The sequence below is a fragment of the Astyanax mexicanus genome, chromosome 21 (assembly GCF_023375975.1).
Source record: "Astyanax mexicanus isolate ESR-SI-001 chromosome 21, AstMex3_surface, whole genome shotgun sequence".
NCBI lineage: Eukaryota > Metazoa > Chordata > Actinopteri > Characiformes > Acestrorhamphidae > Astyanax > Astyanax mexicanus.
The window spans coordinates 35792951-35816827 of NC_064428.1; the positions used below are offsets into that span (position 1 = coordinate 35792951).

At 38.6% G+C, this 23877-nt stretch overlaps 2 protein-coding genes across 6 annotated transcripts in view; both read right to left on the bottom strand.

Annotated features, from left to right (window-relative positions):
• Positions 1 to 550: 550 nt before the first annotated feature.
• Positions 551 to 17387, bottom strand: mri1 (methylthioribose-1-phosphate isomerase 1). Its single transcript, XM_007229541.4, has 6 exons — positions 17014 to 17387; positions 12144 to 12367; positions 11768 to 11937; positions 10884 to 11060; positions 9589 to 9813; positions 551 to 7003 (listed from the first exon to the last, which is right to left on the bottom strand). Exons 1-6 carry the CDS (start codon positions 17143 to 17145, stop codon positions 6870 to 6872), a joined length of 1062 nt encoding a protein of 353 aa, XP_007229603.1. The 5' UTR covers positions 17146 to 17387; the 3' UTR covers positions 551 to 6869.
• Positions 17388 to 18226: 839 nt separating this feature from the next.
• cc2d1a (coiled-coil and C2 domain containing 1A) overlaps positions 18227 to 23877 on the bottom strand; it is a 31653-nt gene continuing 26002 nt past the window's right edge. For all 5 annotated transcript variants that reach the window (XM_022674477.2, XM_022674474.2, XM_022674473.2 and 2 more), the window contains 2 exons: positions 23256 to 23303; positions 18227 to 23070 (listed from right to left, as the gene is read on the bottom strand). In XM_022674477.2, coding sequence (XP_022530198.2) covers positions 23038 to 23070; positions 23256 to 23303 — 81 coding nt within the window. In that variant the 3' untranslated portion in view covers positions 18227 to 23037. The remainder of the gene's footprint in view (positions 23071 to 23255; positions 23304 to 23877) is intronic.

Here is a 23877-nt window from a genome sequence, read left to right on the forward strand (position 1 = left end):
ATTATTATTTGGACAGAGAGCTCAACTTATATTTTGACCAAAGTTTGGTTAAGCCCTTGTTTGGGTTATGCCACAAGTCTAAAGTCAGTGCAGTTTTGTTTTCCCACAAAATCTTACAGCACTTCATGCTTCCCTCTGCTCACGTTTATGGAGATGCAGATTTCATTTTCCAGCAGGACTTCGCACACTGCCCACACTGGCAAAAGTACCCTTATTATTAGAATTTTCTGGGACACGTTTCATTAGCTGTAAGCCATAATCATCAACAATACAAGAAATAAACGCTTAAAATAGACCACTCTGTGTTTAATACATCTATATAATATATGAGTTTCACATTCTGAACTGAATTACTGAAATAAAGTAATTTTTAAGGATATTCTATTTTTTTTTAAACGAACCTGTAAATATGTTTTGTTGTATAACTGAATATAAACTAATGAAATCAGATAGTCTTGTGTGACTGTGTTTTATTACAATGTATTACAATATCAAAATGTCTGAAATAACAGATGATTATTAACAGATGAAAAAATAAAGACACCAGAAGTGCATTGTTTCCCTCTTCTTTATTGTACTGAAGTGAAAGACGTTTCTTAGTTCATGTCGTATGCTGTATACAGTATTATATTCATATACATATGTATAAAAATCCAGCCTTTTTTTTCTCCAGCTATTTCCACATTATACAAAACTTAACCTAGCTGTGATTAGCAGTCATAATAAACATGAATGAACACACACATGGGGAGGTCTTCTCAAACTCACACAGCCATGCACCAAGCACCCTTCCCATTGGCTGGGGCGTCTGCGAGGCGCGCTCTTATTGGTTCAAAAGCACCAAGTACTTGATTTGGCACCAGGGGTTGAGCGCGCCAATTTTACCTCACTGCGAATGGAATGGTAGCGTCGTGATTAGCTAAACTCGCTAATCGTGATCTAGCCTAAACATCTCTCATAACACCTTGACTTGGTCTGATATCGAATTAAGAGTAACAATCTTGAATTGTTGAATAGTTTTGTTTTTGGGGCAGCAGTTTAGCTTACTAGCCTACATTATACAGCAACAGATTAAGCTAGCTAGCTAGCTGCTAAAAAAAGGCAGGCTAACTGCCTTTTTACTCTAATAAAACCAGTAACTCTCTGTTAACAGAATTAAAACCGATTCCAGTCATTCTGTTCCTTAATTTTTTTTTTAAGTTTAAAACTCTAAAGTTCAGGTTCAGCGAATATCTAGTCTACACAATTTACCTCAGTGTGAGGTAAGTTAGCTAATGCTAACTTAGCTAGCTAGCATGCGTAGGTCTAAGAGGCTAATGAAACAGTTCTATAAAAAACATCCTTAAAACTTTTCCTCAACTCGCTTAAATCTCAAAGTTTTGAGGATAAATTAGAAGAGATTTAAGATAATTTAATTCTAGTGATTTTTTTTTTATTTAAACATATCTTAACTGACTGACCAATTCAAGGGTAAGTAAAGAGAATGTATATTAAATTTCTTACTGAGCAGAAATAGAAGATTAGTTTGTACTAATAATGTTCCTTTTAGGGTCTCTGTAGCAGGAACTGTAAATCACAGAAGACCTAAAACTGCACCAACCCACCAAAAGCATCAATCGTTGCCATGTAGAGAGTTGCTAAGTTCCTCTGTTAATATGCTTTGGACCAAATAATAAAATCTGGACCATGAATCCAGTTTACAGTCCAAGATTTTGCATTTAATGGAAATAAACGTGATAAAGCTGATTGGTTGTAATTGATTGGCAATGCACCAAATATCACCTGCAACAAAAACTTGATCTTATGTTTAATTTAAAGACCACATTGCTATGCTATTAAGCTATATTGGGTTATTGTAGACATCTGAAGGCAGGTTGGCAGATTTGAAGCAACAATGCCATGCTGACGTTAGCACAAAACTATCACAACCTCTTTTAACTAACTTAGCTTAGCATGTGGCATGCTACTGTTAGCTTTAGCATGTAGCATGTCTGTATTTTGACTCGAATACAGCATCATAAATCAGAGGATTGAAGAGGATTCAGGAGAAAAATATACAAAGAACAAAACATATGAGGTTTAGAACATGGTTATTTGCCGTTTTTTACAAGAAATAATATTTCGAGTCAGAAATCCTTTTTAGGTCTAGTTTGCTTGTTTGTTTGTGTTTTGTGCCATATCAGCAAGCGTATTGACTATTTTATGGCATTATGCAATTATTTTAGCTGGTGGAAACTTTTCAAATAGTTCTTTCGTATTTGTAATCATATAAAATTCATTTCTGGTGGTTAAAAGTGCAGGGCTGTTTAGGTCTAGAGTTCCTAATACCCAACTTTCCCAACTCAAACTACAGAATGATGCACAACTACAGGAATCTATGGAAGCCACCAAAGAATGCTTTTGTGGGTGGAGCACGGACAGTACGATTTCTCTGTAAAGAAAATTCCTCTAATCTCTAGTTGTTTTGCTCTAATATGAATAAAACTATTACTGGCTATGTCAGTTATGGTGCGCTGCTTGGTGCGGAACGATGCACTATGTATGAAGAAGGCCTTCCCATGACACGCTTTTAAACAAGTATCATCACCAAGAACCACAATTCTGAGATATAGAGTATACATATATATTTTATATATATATAAAATAAAAACAGGTAACAGCCAAAGAAGAGTGGACATGATGAGAAACAAACAAAACCTCGTACCTTTTTTTCTTGAAATTAATCAAATCTAGTGAACACACAGATGGCCACGAAATTTGCTACATTGACTCTCTCTTTACGGTCAACATTTTTCCCAAAATCTACAAAATAAGAAAAATCCTAAGTATTAAATTCGTAAAAATAAAATCACAACAGAGATGTCGTTCTGATTTCCCAAAAGAGCAAATGTCACTTAATTTTTTTTCCAATTAATCCAATTTTTAAGGCGATTTTAATGCTTTTGGGATATCAGGACTGCATTCTGGATATTCACGTTTAAATGACGGATGCACTTATAGACACTATTTGATTGATCATTTTGGTGCTACATGTGGTTGTTCTTTGTGAAAATAACAATAATCATAAAACGGTAACACGCCCTCCACACCAGCTCTGCTTCATTCCTGTTGACGCAACACAACGTTATTGTGAAACGAGGGATCGGGGGATGAAAACAAAAAGATAAAGGGAAAAGAAGAGGGAAATTCTTCATATTCTCAAACATTTTTGTCATTATTCTTGTTCTTTCGCTGTGTAATTTTTCTTTTTTTTTGTAGAGAATTTGGTGTCTGATATTGCTAAGACAGTGACACCACAAAAAATGAAGTGGGGTGAGGGATGGCATGGGGCGTGCCCATAATATTCAACCAATCAGTGTGTGTGGTGGGTGTGGTGGGTGTTTTTGCTGGTTGTGTAAGGCAGTGAGGAGAACTGGCCTCATTACATTCAAAGCCAAATCCAATCAGATGGAGATACCAGTGCTGTACTAGTTAGCATTTCTTGCTAATTAGTGCAAATGACTGTAGAAAACATGGACGCCATGGTTAATTTGCTTTACTTTTCTTTCCAATCTATAAAAAATGAAGCCAAGCCAAAATTGTCCACTGCAGTAGAGCCAGGCTTACAGAAACCATTTTTTTAAACAAATTAAGAGTAAGTCTTAATGGGAAATCCCTACCAAGAACCCATCAAACCTCAACTCCAGCCTAGGCTTTAGAGTACAGTTGGAGTCCAGCAGTAGAGACCAGAGATTGAGCCATACTTGCTTACTTAATTGACATTTTGCCCACCAGACATAGTGTGCCTCCAATTCAAGAGTAAGTAAAATTAGTTCACATTAAATTTCTTAGAATTTAATAAGCAATATGGCTGCCGTGTAAATAACATCAGTGGTTCTTCAAATCCATACTGAGCAGAAATAGAAGATTAGTTTGTACTAATAATGTTCCTTTTAGGGTCTTTGTAGCAGGTACTGTATTTTAGAAGACCTAAAAATGCACCAACCCACCACAAGCGTCAATCGTTGCTACCTAGAGAGTTGCTAAGCCGATAAGCCTCATGGAAATATGTGATGTTTTGTCGCTAGGTTAATATGCTCTGGACCAAGTGATAAAATCTGGACCGTGAATCCAGTTTAAAGTCAAAGATTTTGCATGTATTGGTGTCTCAGACTGCCTTCATTGAGTTTACAGAGCAGCCTAAAGGAACAGAAATGAGAATTTCTGCCAATGGATACCCAGTTTGTCCTGTAGGTTTAATCTCCCAACAGTAACAGTGCAGTTTAGGCAGAACAAGTTCCAGTTTAGGCCAAGGCTGTCAATCATTTTGTTGCATCAATACATAGAACAAATTAAACACTGGAGAAAAATTATATAAAAAATGGGCAGACAGCAGAGGCGCAGCAGTGGCTTCACCTTTGGTAGGCAAAGCACTATCCAGGCTTTCTACAGTCATTGGCCCATAGTGTATGGAATATTAGCATAAAAAATAATGCCAGATCAGAACTTGTTCTCCAAGATGTTTTACATTTACACAAGTTAACCACTATCCAGTTCAGATTTTACTCCCTTACTGATTCCAGTCCACTGTGAACCAAGAAATCTCACCATCAGTGTTATTAAATGAAGGCCCTGACTGGATTGTGAGATTACGCATGTGTGTGTATATATGTATGTGTGTGTGTGTATATGTATATATGTGTATGTGTGTTTGAGAGAGAGAGAAAGTGACCATGGTCTAACATGACACAAGACAACACACTTCACAATGGGGAATAAACTGGGAATAAACAGTTACACGCTGCAGGAGCAGAGGATTCTGGGTAGTCTACTGAGGTATTGTGTAGTCTAGCTCCATAGCACCGTTTACTCACGCTGACAACATCGAACACGACCCACTGACCCATTTACAGAACGTCCGATAAGACGTACCTCCACCGCCGTATCCACTTCATAAAACAATGTATTTCTATTAAAGTTCAGTTTTTTTTTTACACCAATTCTGAGAAAATTTTTAAAAAGTCAAAAATCAGTCTGAATACTGCATTAAGCAGAAGTGTTTGATTGGCTTTTCAGTGAACTGCCCATTAATGTGTGTGTTTTTTTTAAAGCTAGCTATTGCATGTGAATGCCCATACCCACCACTTAATAATGGGTCTCTAAATAAAAAGAAATCTCAAAACATCGGGAAAGAATTTAAATATTCTTCAAATAATCAAATTAGTACCTCAAAATGAAGAGACAACCAAAAATAATGGGATACTATCTCAAAATAGGACTTAACAGCATCTCAAAATGATGTCTTAGCTTCTCAAAATACAAAATCTTTAACTACTGTCTCAAAATAACAACAAAAAATAAAGCCATAGCTTTTCAAGGTGAGACAGGATCTCAAAGTGATGAGATATAATCTAAAAATGATGAGATAGAATCTCAAATTAATAACTTTAAAAACTTAATGAAAAATTAAAATGATTTTTAAGTGGCAGTAATGGGCTTCCATAATAAGCGTTCTTTGCTAGATTGGGCAAGTTTTAAAAAGAACATTAGTGTAAATCTGTATCTGTAGCACACACCTTTGGTATACTGTTATTTATAATCAGACTGCTTGAAGTGTTTGTTGTGTGAGATTTTATTATATTTTTAGCGCAGATGCATTTTGTGGGCAGAGCCTGGGTAGCAAATTAGCAGCAATTCAATCACTAAACATCCAGCAGGTAAATTTGCCTGTAGGTTTTATGGCACTCAAAGCTTTTTACAGGTCATTTTAATTATTGGGATATTAAATAAACTTTTTTATAGCATTATTATTCGTTAAACCTAATATGAGATGATTTCTTTGTGTGTAAATGTCCTTCTGCTCAATTAGCAATTTGTTTGCTCCATAACACATCAGTATTTAAACATTTGACCAAATTTAGGGGAAGTTAACCCCCTGAAAAAGTTCCAAATAAAGCATAAAAAGAAAGACTTAATGTTAATATAACATTTCAGTTCGCTTCTGCTCGATGAGCTCCTTTACGAATTAACACTCATGGCGAGGGATTTCAAAGCAAATCAATGCAAATTTTGTCATTTTGTACATATGTACACTACTGGATAGCCCTTACTTTTAGAGCGCTAAAGTAAAACACCATTACGCTAATTCATTATTATTACAGCTACTCAACAGTCTACTCCAAAACTGCCAAATCCAGTGACCTACCCGATAAGAACTGAATAAACTCTATTCAATTTAAAGTCATTTTTGATCTGGAAATATTCTGCGCAATTCAAAACACTGTATAATCTCAGCTAAAACTGAATACTCTCCTCCGTTAAGCCACTAACTAATTCACCTTTCCTTAAAGACTAGAGCTGAGCCAGGGAGAGGGAGGGAGCGAGAGACAGCAAGACAAAAAAAGAGACAGAAAGAAAAAGAGAGAAAAAGAAATGGAGAGAGGACAGGCAAAGGAAAGGAGCTAGAGAGAATAAACGAGAAAGAAAGAAAGAGAGAGTGCAACTGAACAGTAAATAAAACCCAGTTTTTTTAACACTAGGCTACAGACAGAGAGGAAAGAAAAGAAGTGTGTGTGTGTGTGTGTGTGTGTGTGTGTTCTCTATAATTGTCCCTGGGTTGTGAAAATGTGATTTACAGCTCCACATTTAATTTTGTGTGGGTGTGAGTGTGTGTGTGTGAGAGAGAGAGAGAGAGAGAGAGAGAGACAGAGAGAGAAAGAGACAGAAAAAGAAAGAAAGCTTTTTGATGTGTTTTTTTTTTCTTTTCTCAAAAGTGCAAAATCCACCACTGTGAAAAGAGAGACAGAAAGAGAGAGAAAGAAAGAGAGAGAGAGTGGTAGTGGTGGAGTGTGGTGCAGTAACACAGCCAGGCCAGCAGGGGCGCTGTGGCTTTACAGTGCAGTGAGGCGGCCGGTCAGCGCGGCCTGCAGCTCAGAGGGCAGAAAGACCCCCAGCTCAGTGATGATCCCACCCGTTATCAACTGATGAGGAGTCACATCAAACGCTGGATTCCACACCTCTATACCTGCAGAGAGAGACAGAAGGAGAGAGAGACGGTTACTATACTGTGTGTAACACATCACACTAGTGCTGGCTGGTATGACCAAAAACGTTTTGTTTTTTTTTCTCAAAATTTTGAAGGGTTCACGGTAGATTACTGTATTTTTATTATTTTATTATTATTATTTTTTTTGATGTCTGGGCTTTTATATAGGTTTGTGCCTGACTGTACTGTTAGGAGTTCATGTAATATAAAACACTAAGTCTTTCATTTGCAGGAAAACAGCTGAAGAATGTAAACAACAGCCCCTAAAAAGAGATTGTTGAAAGTTGAAGCTGTTAGAGGTATTACAGTATTAAAATCAGCCACCATTCTCTTCTATCTCCAGTTAACAAATACATTCAGTTTAGTGTGCATTCAAATTATCCTTCAAGCTACAGTATTAATATATTTAAACAGGGCTTTAGGTAGTGCTCACCTCATATTCTCGAGTTTTATCACTTGCTGAATAAATAATTCTGTACTCAGGACCGTTTCTGGGCTCGTCTGTGGGATAAAGTGCTGTTCTCAGGCAGGATGGAGCGCTGAGCTACTGTCAACTCGTGTGTTACCTTGTTATGCTAACTGGCTAGCGTTAGCTAGATAGCTGTCCCAGCATGCTTCTTTGGTGGCGCTCCACAACGCCTCTAAGCGGTATGTGAAAAATGCATACCGGTTCAAAATTCTCCTATGGTATACCATATGAACCAGTATACCGCCCAGCACTACACTATACTGTTACACCACTGACCCATAACTCATTCCACACCATTACAACACTGACTCCACTTAGTTACACCACCAAGCCACATTACTTTTCACATGGTTACACCACTGACCCGTTACACCCTCCACACTGTTCCATACTGACCTATAACATGTTCCTCACTATTACACCAATGACCTGCAACACACTGTTATCATACTTACCAGCAACTCGCTTGACTGTTACAACAACTCTATGTTACACCACTGACCTATTACTCCCTCTAAATTGTTACCACATTGATATGCAACACTGTTACATTATTGACCTTTATAACAATCCCTACTGTTACACCACTGACCAGTAACACCCTCCACACAGTAACTATATTGATTTGTAACACTGTTACATAGCCCTCCCCACTATTACATCAATGACCTGTAACACTTCTCACACGGTTACTATATTAAACAGCAATTTGTTCTACTGTTACAGCAACTCTATGTTACAACACTGACCTATTACACCCCCTAAACTGTTACGATATTGATTTGTAACACTGTTACGTTACTTAAATTCATAACAATCCATACTGTTACACCACTAACCTGTCACTCATTCCACACCATTACACCAATGGCCTATAACACACTATATACTGTCACGCCAGTGACACGTAACTCATTCCACGCGGCTACACCACTGATGTCCAACACCCTCCACACTGTTACCATACACCTTATAACATGGTTCTCACTATAACACCACACCAATGACCTGTAACACTCTTCAAACTCTTCCTGTACTTATCAGCAAATCGTTTGACTGTTACATCACCCCCATGTTACACCACTGACCTACTACAACTGTTACTAAATTTTGTAACAGTGGTACATTGCTAATGTGTATAACAATCCATACTATTACACCACTAACCTGTGATTCCATCCACACTATTACACCAATGGCCTATAACTGAACCGTAACTCATTCCACACAGTTACACCCCTGACCTGTAACCTCCACACTGATACCATACTGACCTGCAACTCAGTTACTGTTACACCACTGACACAGCACTTATTTCACACCATTACACCACTGTTATACACTGTTGAACCAATGACCTCTAACACCCCCACACTGCTACCCCAATGACCTGTAACACTCATCACATTGTTACTATAATCACCCGCAACACCCATGACTACTGTTCCACACATTACACCACTGGCCTGCAACCTGTTATAAATTATTTCACCACTGACTGATAACTCATTCCTACACTGTTACACCACTGACCTGTGTGTAACGCCCTTACACTGTTACCATAATCACCTGCCACATGCATATCGTGGTCACGCTGCTGACCCATACCTGTTTATCAATCGTTTTTTTTAATACTAACAGCACAGAATCCCACAAAACTGAAAGTGTTACAGATCTGAGCTCACTGTGTGAACTGTCAGATCAACCAATCAGAGTTAATCTCCACCAGAGAGCTGCCTGTACCCCAGACACCACACAGCTATTAAACCTCCACCTTTAATTAAGCTGATCTCTCTCTCGCTTTCTCTCTCTCGCTTTCTCTCTCTCGCTTTCTCTCTCACACTCTCACACACACACACACACACACACCTCATCACTCCCTCGCTACTTTCTCTTTGATGTATTTAATTAAAAGACAGAACAGCATAGATTCAGCTGCCACGTCATTCCCTCACACCACTGTTTTTCACACACAGTCTCTCAGGCAGGCACACACACACACACACACTTTTGAACATTTTTTCACACATGTAGTCACACAGTGACTGCAACTACAAGTCTACCATGTTTAACACACACACACACACACACACACCTGGTGCAGCAACAGGGACCCCGTTGATGCTGGTCAGTTCCACCGCTGGCCGCTCTTCGATCACGATGTCCCGGCCACTCTCCAAACTCAGGTCACATGATGTGCTGGGAGCCGCCACATAGAACGGTATCCCATGATGCTTGGCTAGGATGGCCAGCTGGTACGTACCCACTTTGTTTGCTGTGTCGCCATTGGCAACAACTCTGTCTGCTCCTACAACCACAGCTACACAAACACACAAACACACACAATAAGGAAAAACTTTACAAATACAGCTTAAAAACAGGTTTTTCATGACCGTACGAACCCTGTGCAAAAAGCAGCATTAATAATGAATTTCTGAACGTTGCTGCTTCAATACACACAAACACACACTAACAAACAATGAACGTCGCCTCGCTTTGCCAAACACTCACACAAAGCAATCCAGACTGTTCTCATACAGAGTTCCCCAATGGTGGAACAAACTACCTTCCACTACCAGATCAGGAGAATCTCTCGCTATCTTTAATAAACTCCTGAAGACAGAGCTCTTCAAAGAGCACTTACTCTCCTAACACCTCTAACAAACTACCTTCTACTACCAGATCAGGAGAATCTCTCACTATCTTTAATAAACTCCTGAAGACAGAGCTCTTCAAACAGCACTTACTCTCCTAACACCTCTAACTAACTACCTTCTACTACCAGATCAGGAGAATCTCTCGCTATCTTTAATAAACTCCTGAAGACAGAGCTCTTCAAAGAGCACTTACTCTCCTAACACCTCTAACTAACTACCTTCTACTACCAGATCAGGAGAATCTCTCACTATCTTTAATAAACTCCTGAAGACAGAGCTCTTCAAAGAGCACTTACTCTCCTAACACCTCTAACTAACTACCTTCTACTACCAGATCAGGAGAATCTCTCACTATCTTTAATAAACTCCTGAAGACAGAGCTCTTCAAAGAGCACTTACTCTCCTAACACCTCTAACTAACTACCTTCTACTACCAGATCAGGAGAATCTCTCACTATCTTTAATAAACTCCTGAAGACAGAGCTCTTCAAAGAGCACTTACTCTCCTAACACCTCTAACAAACTAACTAATTCTAACCTCATCTCCTTCTTCCTCTTCTCTACTCCTCTATCCCATTATTTCCCTCTGACCTCCTTAAGGCCCTATCTATAGATGCTTTATTTTTAACTTCTATTATTTTTGTACTTAACCTCTTCTATTATTTGCACTTCAATATTGTAAGTCGCTTTGGACAAAAGCGTCCGCCAAATGTAATGTAATGTAAACACTCACCGGTGATGCCCTTCTCTCTCATGGCGATGGCAGCCATGCTGTCTGTGATGAGCGTGGCAGGGAAGCCCTCCGACACGGCTTCATACGCCGTCAGCCTGGCGCCCTGATTATACGGCCTCGTCTCTGTACAATACATACGCTTCAGACGACCCAGAGCGTACAGAGACCGCACCACACCTACACACACACACACACACAGATTAATACACAAATAGATTTAATACACATAAATCAACCCTATTTTAGAAGATGGAGCAGCATGTAATAGTGGGTTTACACTACCCCATATCTCTTTTGGCACATTGTTGTTAGGATCTGATTGTATTTGGCAGCAAGAGTGTAAATGAGGTCCTCAAATATCTCCAGCTCATGCAAGTCATAGCAACCCCACAGAAACCATTTTTGCAACACCATAGAAAAATAACTTGTTTTGCTTTTAGCTTCCTTCACCCCACTCATAGAGGACTCACTCGATAGCTCCCTCTAGCATTTAACAGTAATTTACTGATATAACAGGTAAAGAAAGTGTTAAAACTCTCCATAAACATTTATAGTCATGCAGAAGATACGTTTTTGGACCCGTGTTTTCTTTTTCTGTGATTCCACTGGCTGTGGGTCGCCACTGCTCCTGACTCCCAGTCGCTGACTGGGTCAGATATTTAGCATGCCAAATATTTGCCGGGCGAGCGCCTTTCAATAGTTCACACTACAGCACTGAACGAGTGTCAAGAGATCACCGATTTGCCACTGAGCTGATTTTTTTTTGTCTGCGATCAACAAAAAACTCTCGGCGTGCAGTGAAAAATCGTGTAGTGTGAACCTGCCATTAGTGGAACCAGGTATCGAACCCACAACTCAAAACACACACACACACACACACTTACCCAACGCAGTCCCGTATCCAGCTGTGGCGAGGCTACCAGTGTTGCAGTGTGTGAGGATGGTAACAGAGTCTCTAGGCACGCCCGACAGGATATGCTGGGCACCGTAGTTACCAATCTTCTTGTTGTCGTTCACGTCTCGTTCCAGCATCTCCTCAATCAAAGCTATCACACTGTGGAGGGGCCAAGACATGGCGAGGCATTGTATTGGTATTTAAACATTTAGACATTTATACAACAAAAACAAGTACACACTTACAAAGTACGCACCAAAATCTGTTTGTCTTTTTACTAAAGGCACCCCTTTCTGAAGAATCTGCAGCCTGCTAAACATGTGAGAGTGAGTGAGAGTGAGTGAGTGAATGGGTAAATCTTCTACCTTTCTTTGAGTTGGTCTCCACTTTTCTCCATGCTCTCGTTCTCCGTGAACTCCATCAGCTCGCGTGCGGCTCTGCCCATGTTGACAGCGGTGGGTCTCGCCGAGGTCAGGTGACACAGCGACTCCCTGATAAATGCCACAGGGTCTTCACCCCCAGCACCCGCTCGCAACTCCACAGCCAGGCTCAAGCATCCCACGATGGCGATGGCAGGAGCGCCACGCACCTGAAAGGATAAAACATTTGTGTTATATAGAGGTAATTACAGGTAGGAACACTGACTGAGTACTGACCATGTTTATTTGTTTTCAATCTAATGTTATACAGAGCTAATTACAGGTAGTTACAGAAACATTAACAAACAATGTGAATTTAATCAGATTTAATATATGAGCCAAGACAATCCTATTATGATTCCAGTGGCCTTAAAGATTAAAAAGGATAACATTGAGAATTTCAACGGCCCAAACAGAATGTAGTTCCAAAGTCTGGATACTTGGACTTCAGAGCTCTACTCCCCATGTAGAACAAGTAACAGTTGACACACAGCAGACTCCTCACTTACAGCTCACTTTTATATTCAGACTCCATACCGCATTTTAGTGTATTTAGACTGTCACAGTTTAGCTTATTCAGACTCCATGCCACATTTTAGCCTATTTAGCCTTCCGCAGTTTAGCTTATTCAGACTCCATACCACATTTTAGCCTATTTAGCCTTCCGCAGTTTGGCTTATTCAGACTCCATACCACATTTTAGCCTATTTAGCCTTCCACAGTTTAGCTTATTCAGACTCCATACCACATTTTAGCCTATTTAGACTGTCACAGTTTAGCTTATTCAGACTCCATACCGCATTTTAGCCTATTTAGCCTTCCACAGTTTAGCTTATTCAGACTCCATACCACATTTTAGCCTATTTAGACTGTCACAGTTTAGCTTATTCAGGCTCCATACTGCATTTTAGCCTATTTAGACTTTTAACATTCAGCTTATTCAGACTTCATACCACATTTTAGTGTATTTAGCCTTTCATCATTTAGCTTATTCAGACTCCATACCACATTTTAGCCTATTTAGACTTTTAACGTTCAGCTTATTCAGTCTCCATACCGCATTTTAGCCTATTTAGCTTAACACAGTTTATCTTATTCAGGCTACAATATTATGGCCTATTTAGCTTAACACAGTTTAGCCTTTCACAGTTTAGCCTTTTTAGCCTTTCACAGTTTAGCCTTTCACAGTTTACCTTATTCAAACCAACTTTACTTGATTTAGCCTATGACAGTTTAGCTCATTTAGTTTTTCACAGTTTAGCTTCTTCAGGCTACCACGCTATCTTTTAAATAAAAAAGTATTAAAAAGAGCTTATTAAAGGGAAAATTTGTTCCTGAAGACTAAAAGGCTACAAGACAACAATCAAACAGAGATAGTAAGAGTGTAATAATAATATTAATAACATTGTTATATGCATTACATGCATTTTAAATTCCCTAAAACTATTGGGCCCAAAAAAAGCTCTGAAGAGCCTCTGCTCCTAAACTGTATTAAAAGAAACACATCTTTGGTTGAAACCACTTAAGAAGGATCCGCTACTGACATCATGACATCATACCCTTGAAAAGTCCCCCACCACTGTGACATGGTTAACATGGTGACATCATCGTTGAAGAAGAAGGTAGTGAGTGACAGCATCAGTGCAGGGTTATTCAAGTTGGTGGCTTATGTGTTTGTGGGAAGGCTGTGATGTTATCATGACATCATTGTTGTGAGTACAGGTTTCTGGAAAAGCTTTGATAGGAAATTTCATGTCAAAGTTTGAGGCTTTTATTATTTTAGCAGTTAGGCAGCATACTAGAGAATTATACATAATACACTATGGTTTAGACTCCTGGACAGGGTATAAACCTTAATTCTTGACTAAACATTTTTTTTATTGGGAAATCAACATACAAAATTCTGTGTATTTGATAACTAGGCTAAGGGAAACGTACGGCTCTATATGGACAAAAGTATTGAGACACCTGCTCATTTATTGCTACTTCTGAAATCAAGAAACTCTTAAGTATCCTCCTTTTTTGTTGGAATAACTGTATCTACTGTCCAGATAAGACGTTAGACTAACTAGATTTTGTATTTGTATTGCTGTGAGGATCTGACTGGAACAAACTACCTTCCACTACCAGATCAGGAGAATCTCTCACTATCTTTAAGAAGCTCCTGAAGACAGAGCTCTTCAAAGAGCACTTACTCTCCTAACACCTCTAACCAACTACCTTCTACTACCAGATCAGGAGAATCTCTCACTATCTTTAATAAACTCCTGAAGACAGAGCTCTTCAAAGAGCCCTTACTCTCCTAACACCTCTAACACACTAACTACTTCTAACCTCATTTCCTTCTTCCCCTCCTTCACTCCTCCATCCTATTATTTCCCTTTGACCTCCTTTAGGCCCTGTCTAAAAATGTTTTACCTTTAACTTATTTTACTTCTGTACTTCACTACTGTAAGTCGCTTTGGACAAAAGCGTCTGCCAAATGTAATGTAATGTAATGTAATGAGGATCTGACTGCATTCAGTAAAAGGAGTGTTGGGTCAGTATGTTGCACCAAAACCATTCCCAACTCACGCCAAAAGTATTGGATGGAGCTCCATCATACCAGCTTAATGATGAAGGGTTTATACCCCTCTATAGCCCACACCTGGTACTGGGCATTGGTTATTAGATGCAGGTTAATGTTTATCTGACATTCTGACTTCATTAACGCAATTAAATCCACACAGTAACGCTCCAAAATCTAGTGACTCAATGATTTTGTGCGTGTAATGTGTGGACAAAGCATTTTTTTGGAACGTGAACTCTATAATTGTTTGCAATTATGGCTTAAATTAAATGACGGCTGCATCGTTATGATGTCATTTCCATTCATCTCCAGCTTACAGCAGGAGTAAAAAAAAAAAGGCCTGACAGTGAGCGAGCGAGTGAGAGAGCAAGAGAGAAAAAGAGACAGAGAGAGAGAGAGAGATAGATAGAGTGGAGATGAACTCCAACAGAAGAGGAGGGGGGAAAGAAGGATGGAGCTGCTCCATCAATAATGCATAGAGCAGGTTTGCTGTAACAGAGTGCAACGTGAACCAGCACCGAGCGGAAACACTGAACCAGGATCAACGACCACACAGAGACTGATAACAGCGCAAAATGATGTAGGAAATAAATCTGTGTGTGTGTGTGTGTGAGTGTGTGTGTTTGGGCTGTGTTCAAAGAACAAACAGTTTAGGTTTCAAATAAGGGACTAAATTCCAAAATCAATATAGCAAAATAGATAAACCACTGGATGCAGTGTTCAGAAATTACAGACTGTTTCATCAATTCACCTCTCAGTCCCTTCAGAGTGTGACAGTGGTCACTGGTCATACCAATTATCAAGTAAATCACCAATCAATAAGATAAGATGTCAAGTTTCGCTGAACAAGTCTGTTGATCTTTTCAAATGTTCAACTTTTACGTTTTAATAGTTGTACATAAATCATACAAATCGTCCAATACAGATACCAATATACAGATACAGAAATTTTGAACATCTGCAAACACAGATACCATAATACTGAATATCAGCTAGGGGTGGGCGATATGGCTCTAAAATAATATCACGATATTTCAGGGTATTTTTGTGATAACGGTATACTTGGCGATATAGGAAAACTAAAATAATTCACTAATTTTAGGAATATAGTATAATAGTATAAAAGAATAATCATATTGTGGCAAATTAAATAATATAGCATAAAATAATATAATGCAGCAAATAATATTGCAGAATATTTAGTGCATGCATATAAACTGCAAACTAAAACAATTATACAATAAATACACCTAAAAGTTCACAGTAAATACTTTTAAGACAGAACAGCCCTATTATCACGATATGGATTTTTATTATCATGATATTTCTGCGTCACGATATATTGTATACGATATAATATTGCCCACCCCTAATATCAGCTAATACAGATACCAGAATCTTTAACGCTGGCTGATATACAGATACTGAAATTTTGAACACCTGCCAATACAGATACCAAAACACTGAGCACTGGCCAATACAATTATCAAAATACTGAATAGTGCGCAACACATAGTGAAATATTGAATTTTGCACAATACTGAACAGCACCAAATACAGAGAGTACAGATACAGATAGCGAAATCTTAAATATATTGCTCAGTACAAATAACGAAATCCTGAATATATCGCCCAATAGAGATTGAGAAATCTTGAATATTGCCCAATACTAAAAGGGAAATCCTAAATGTCGACCAATTAAAATAGTGAAATCTTGAATATTGTACAAAACAGAGTTAAAATCCTCAATATCATCAAATACAGACTGTGAAGTCCTGAATATCGCCCAATATAGTCCAAATACAAATACTGAAATCCTGAATATCGCCCAATATAGTGTGTGAAATTTAGACTGACAGTTATGGGGATAAACAAAAAGAATATGGCAGACTTCCATGCATTAGGTAGAAGCTTATAACGCATATATAATGAATGCAGGGTATGGGCCCTTTAATGCACTGCCATTGTGCTTCCTCTAAAACTGAGGGGTGATAAAAGAGTGGGCGCGCGCTCCCGCGGTCAGACATAGCGTTATACACACACGCGCACACACACGCACACACACACGGCAAAACGAACAAAAGCGAGCGCGAGCCCCCGCGCCCCGTCTCTTTCTCTCTACAGCTTTAACACAAAGAAACATCTGCCGCGCGCTGCTGCCGCCGCCGCCGCTCTCTCGCCGAGGCCTGGCCGCGCGCTCGCTCGCTCGCGCTGGGCCGGGTGTGCGCGTGGACCCCCCCCGCTTACCTTCATGGTCTTGATGGCCTCATATCCGTCCTGCACCGAGCGGATCTCCTCGTACACGGTCTCGTGCGGCAGCAGCAGCTGGTTGAGGATCTGCAGAGATCCGGTCCGGTACCGGATCGCCTCCAGCGTCATGTCACGCGCCTTCACTCACACACGCTCACGCGCGCGGCGCCGCTCGGATCAAAGCCTTGCTCCGCTGGAAGAAGAAGTCCTGAGAGACGGTCCGGGGCTCCGCGCGGCTCCGGGCTGGGGCGGCTGTGTGTCGGGGGGCGGGGGTCGGCGCGTGGGGGCGGTTTAAAGGGGCCACACGGCGCGCGGAAAAAAGACACGCAGCTCCGGAGGACCAGCCACTACACACGGAAGCACGTGCTCTCTCCGGCAGGAAACTCAACTCAGCGCCGAGGCCACGCCCACCACAGGGCTCCTCCCCCTCCTACGTCTTTTTTTTAAATTACGTTCTACGTAGCGTATTTTTTTATTCATTAATGTATTTATTGATTTATATAAAATTTTATTTTTACACAGCAGACAATTTAAAACACAAACAGAAAACAAACCTAAACAAAAATAGAAAAGAGATTCATATAAAATTGAAAAAGTTGAAAATGTCTATTAATTTATGACATTTTTCTTTTTACAATGAATATGAAATATGAATAAATAAATGTTTAAATGGAATAAGGGTATATTTAGCAAGTTTCATTCAGACCTCAAATAATGCAAAGAAAACAAGTTCATATTCATAAAGTTCAAAAATCAATATTTGGTGGAATAACCCTGTTTTTAATCACAGTTTTATGCATTTTGGCATCATGTTCTTCTCCACCAGTTTTACACACTGCTTTTGGATAACTTTTCGGCAAAATTCAAGCAGTTCTGCTTGATTTGATGGCTTGTGATCATCCATCTTCCTCTTGATTATATTCCAGAAGTTTTAAATAAGGTAAAATCAAAGAAACTTATTATTTTTAAGTGTTTTTTTAAGTATATGTATATTGGACTTTAAGGGGAATTAGCTTAGTAATTCCTTAGTGTCCTACTGGGCATTCAAATAATATATTGGTATAAAATGACTGATTATATGGTCAAAAGGGGCACACCCACACGACTGCTGACATTCTGTAATTCTTACACTTGAACCGTGGAAAAAGAAAAAAATGTGTAACTGGTTTCAACTGATTCTCCAACCTTCTGACACACCCAAAACACAGACTGCTGACTTCTGCATTTTAATGAGTCATAATAATAATAATAAGTATCTGCCCAAAATAACAGTGCCATTCTGCAGGAGATATTAACAATAGACATCACAGCCATCACCACAGATACATAGTAGATTACATTCGCTTTCAAAAAATACACTACATACATATTAATGCATACATTATTAACTCATCTGCAATGATTGCCATAAACATCATGGAAAAGATATGTGTTTAAAAATTAAAATAAAAAATGTCAGAATCCCAAAACCATTTATTGTTACTCATTTCCAGTTAGGAAGGGTAAGAAAGAGAGAGAGAGAGAGAGAGAGAGAGAGTGAATGAGGGTGGATGAGTGTTTGGCGATTGTCCCAAAATGGATCAGAATACACTGTATAGTTGAGTTAATCAGTTCTAGAGCAATTTGGACCCACATATAAATGTAGAACCACAAACAAACACTGTTCCAATTGGGACAAAAACACCAATTTAACCAGATTCCTTCATATTTACTTATACATAATTTCACCACTTCCATCATTTCCCAGCTAAAATAATATTAAGTGCTTAAACATTGATTTATTTGATGCCCAAATTATCCCACCCTTCATTTTGTGATGCTTCCAAAACTAGAAAGCAGGACAAGCGCATGCCTCCTCCGATACATGTGAAGATACAAGACTCCGCCTCTTTTTTTTCTCCAACTGCCACCTATCAATGCAGCATCATTAGACAACATAACAGCACACTCGGAGGAAAGCACCAGATCCCCAGCTCTGATACATCAGCTAACAGAAGCCTGTGCTGGTCAGCAATAAAACTGATTAAGGAAGAAAGCGTTATCTACTGTACCCACCCACAGAAACCATGGTCCTTTTTATTATCATTGAAAAAAATGTAAAAGAATAAGTTCAGAGCATAATGCTGGGTGTCTGATTTAAAAATGCTTCTATACTGTGCTAAACTGTGGTGTCGCACCAAGCTAGCTAGCAAAGCTAGCAAATAAAAGGATTAATAATACTATAAATGTAAGTATATTGACAAAAATCAAGAGTTGTCTACCACAGTTTTTCATTAGATATGTTAGGATTTTTGATAGCTAAAGGTCTGATAATCTTATCCGGCCTAAATTCACCTCACATTTTGCAATTAGCATATTATTAGTGATGCTAAACCAACACAACATGGGTTTTGGTGGGAATTATTTAAACTAAGGTTTGTGCTACAGCTGTAAACAGGTTGGATAGTGTTTTCTGTGTAATCTGACTTGATCTTGAATTACAGCTCTGGGAAAAATTAAGAGACCACTTCAGTTTCTGAATCAGTTTCTCTCATTTCGCTATTTATAGGTTTATGTTTGAGAAAAATAAATATTGTGCAGAGCTTTCAGACCTCAAATAATGCAAAGAAAACAAGTTCCTATTCATAAAGTTCAGAGTTCAGAAATCAATATTTGGTGGAATAACCCTGGATTTTAATCATGGTTTTCATGCATTTTGGCATCATGTTCTCCTCCACCAGTCTTACACACTGCTTTTGGATAACTTTATGCTGCTTTACTCCTGGTGCAAAAATTCAAGCAGTTCAGTTTGGTGGTTTGATGGCTTGTGATCATCCATCTTCCTCTTGATTATATTCCAGAGGTTTTCAATTTAGTAAAATCAAAGAAACTGATAACTGATCAATACACCTGCAGTTTAAGGGGTTAAAGGTGCTGCTACTGGAGTTTTATGGACAAAAAGGAGAAAAATAGATATTTTTCTTTTGTTACAGGATGGATACGAAACCCTATTAAAACACACACACACACACACACACAAACATACAACATGCACACACCCTCTCAGCATATCAGACAACAAAGAGTTTAAGCTCTCTTTAAGATTCTACCCATCTGCTCTTCATCATATCCAACACACACACACACACACACACACACACACACTCCCTTTGAACCCTTCCCCTCTCAAAGCCCCCTATTCTACATTCATTCTCTCTCTCTCTTTACAGATCCCTACAACACCCCTGTCAATCAAAGGTCACCAGGGCAACCAGACGGGGGTTAATCCCTGATTATTAGGGAATATGATCCCCCTGCTCGTCCCCTCCCAAGCCATTTCTGCCCCAGCCTTTTTCCTTTTGCCCCTCAGGGTGTTGGCATTAGTTCCCTATCAGAGCACTCCGGGCGTGCGAGGTCGGGATAAGCTGCAGTGAGAGAGAGTAGTGGAGAGGCCAGATTACGCCTAAACTGCTATTATACACACGGCTCTGCAGCAGGATTTACAACATTTACATTAGAGCGTGAACACACACACACACACACGCACAAACACACATTCTTGCTGACACTGGCATGAGTGGCATGGGTGGGGGAGGTGAGAGAAAGACAGATAAAGAGAGATAAAGAGAGAGAGAGAGAGAGATGAAGAGATAAAGAGATATTGAGCAATATGACTAATGTAGTGTCTTCTGTAGGACTGTAGTGTTTAATAAATGTATTAAAGCTACTTTTCAAAACTTCATACATAGTGTCTGTATATACAGCTCTGGGAAAAATTAAGAGCACTTCAGTTTCTGAATCAGGTTCTCTGATTTTGCTATTTATAGGTTTATGTTTGAGTAAAATGAACATTGTTGTTTTATTCTATAAACTACAGACAACATTTCTCTCAAATTCCAAATAAATATTTAAGTCATTTAGAGCATTTATTTGCAGAAAATGAGAAATGATTGAAATAACAAAAAAGATGCAGAAATTAAATAATTCAAATAAATCAATATTTGGCAGAATAACCCTGGTTTTTAATCACAGTTTTCATGCATCTTGGCATCATGTTTTCCTCCACCAGTCTTACACACTGCTTTTGGATAACTTTATGCTGCTTTAATTTGGTACAATCAAAGAAACTCAATTTTTAAGTGGTCTCATTTTTTTCCAGAGCTGTATATTAATAGATGGGTCAGAGAAGGGATTCACAAAACCATCCAAAAAAAAAAATCTTGCTTTTTTTTCTTCATTTTTAAAAAAAATATAAGCCAGGGAAAATAGTTATTCGTAAAAAAAAAAAAATTCCCATGGTATTTTCAAAAACGGCTCTTCTTTAATATGATATAGGGGGATAATGGAAAACTAAAAAAAAATGCATCTTTTTTAGTTAATAAAAGGAAGCAGAATAAAAGTTTGTGTTACAAATGACTCTAGAAGATCAGGGAATTGAAACTTTTACTTAATAAATAGATAATATTTAATAAGCACTTTTTTAAAAAGTGATTTGGAGAACTGCTTTTAAGAACTATTTTTTTTTTTTTTTTTTGTTTGTCAAGATTCTTCATAAAGTTTTTCTTTGGAAAGCTTTTGTGAATCCAGGCCCATATCTAAGAAAACAAAGTGGAAAAAACCCTTCTTAACACACACAAACTAAACTCATCAAAATAACAAACAACTGAAATGTTTGCCTATCCAAGTTTTCTGTTGGTCTGTAATGAAATGTATTTAAAAAATGGCGGAAAAAAATATTATGAGGTAATATTGGGACAGCAATGATAACCGTTACATCACTAGAAAATCTCCAATAGTGACATCATCTTCAGAAGAAAAAACTCTACTGGAGAAGAAACTATAGTGACATCTGCAGGGGAATCATCTCTTATGACATCACTGAAGAATCACCTATGATCACATCACGTTGGAATCATCCACACCGACATCAATCACACGGTTATCGTCTATTAAAACGCTACATGGAGAATATCATATACTGTGACGTTCACAGGGGAATCTTCCAATTTGACATCACATTGGAGTCATGCACTATGACATCACACTGTAATTAATGCCACTGTGGCATCACTGGAGAACCACTGGTTATATGACATCATAATGGAATCATCCACTGTCTATTACAGCATAAACAGAAATCCAATAATTACATCAAATATATACAGCTCAGAAAAAAATAAGAGAGCACTTAAAAATGATGAGTTTCTTTGATTTTACCAAATTGAAAACCTCTGGAATATAATCAAGAGGAAGATGGATGATCACAAGCCATCAAACCAAACTGAACTGCTTGAATTTTTGCACCAGGAGTGAAGCAGCATAAAGTTATCCAAAAGCAGTGTGTAAGACTGGTGGAGGAGAACATGCTGCCAAGATGCATGAAAACTTTGTTATTCCACCAAATATTGATTTCTGAACTCTTAAAACTTTATGAATATGAACTTGTTGTTTTCTTTGTATTACTTGAGGTCTGAAAGTTCTGCATCGTTTTTGTTATTTCAGACATTTCTCATTTGCTGCATAAAAAATATGTTAATTTGGAATTTGGGAGAAATGTCTGTAGTTTATACAATAAAACAACAATGTTCATTTTACTCAAACATAAATCTATAAATAGCAAAATCAGAGAAACTGATTCAGAAACTAAGTGTTCTGTTATTTTTTTCCAGAGCTGTATGTAGCTGTATGAGGTCATTGTGGATGATTTCAGCATGATGTCAGTCAGAGTAGCGGATTTCCCAGTGATGTCATAATGGGTGACGACAATCCAGGAGTCCATAAAGGGAGGCAGCCAATGAACTGGACACACACTGAAACTCATTCCAGGTGTGTGAGGCTGCAGGTGAATTGGAGACAATAAGAGGAGTGTATGAATAAGAGGCAACAGGAATCAAGGCAAGGAAGCAAATGAGTGTGTGTGTGTGTGTGTTTGTGTGTGTGTATGTGTGTTTTGTATGTGTGTGTGTGTGTGTGTGTGTGTGTGTATGCATATGACAACAGTTTTAGAGCCCAAAGTGCAATTCTGTATCCTTCAGAAGTCCCTCACACACTGCGCTTCCTCCGGAGAGACTCCAACTGAGAGAGAGAGAGAGAGAGAGAGAGAGAGAGAGAGAGAGAGAGAGTGAGAGAGAGAGAGAGAAAAAGAGAGAGAGAGAGAAAGAGAGAGAGACAGAGAGAGACAGAGAGAGAAAGTGTAAGTGAACGTACAACTACATATGCGAGTCCAAATGTGTCAATCAATACTAAAATAATAACCCTACCTCTGCCTCCACCAGCTTCAGCCTCCCCAGAGCATCTTTAGCTGCATCCTGCAGAGAGAGAGAGAGAGAGAGAGAGAGAGAGAGAGAGGGAGAGAGATGCACATTTTTTTATGAACAGGGGCTCAGAAACAAAAACAGAGGTTCCCCTTGTTTCTAAGGGTGTTAAAGATGCTGAAGCTAGACCCAATTATATTAAACTTTAAAATTATATGATAATTTAAAATGCATACCACTATAAATATCTGTATTTTTGACACAAATTAAGAGTTGTATACTACAGCTTTTCATTAGATTGCACAACCTCCTTGTAGCATTTACTTTTACACTATATAGCGATGTAGTTCAACTGCTAAAAAATGTAATAATAAAATACACTGTAGAATATTAAAATAATATACACATAAATACGTGTGCTGTTTCAAAAGGTCAAATTTGTTTTGTTATGTATTTATGTATTAATCTAACATGCACTGTTGACCATAGCAAACATTTTCAGAACGTAGTTCGCAGTTTATGAGTTTACAAGAACAGCAGTAATTAAATTTTAACCTGTTTGGCCCCTGACAGCAATACACGTTCTCATGTATTTCTACTTCAGAAGTGTGTGCTGCCTGAATCTGAT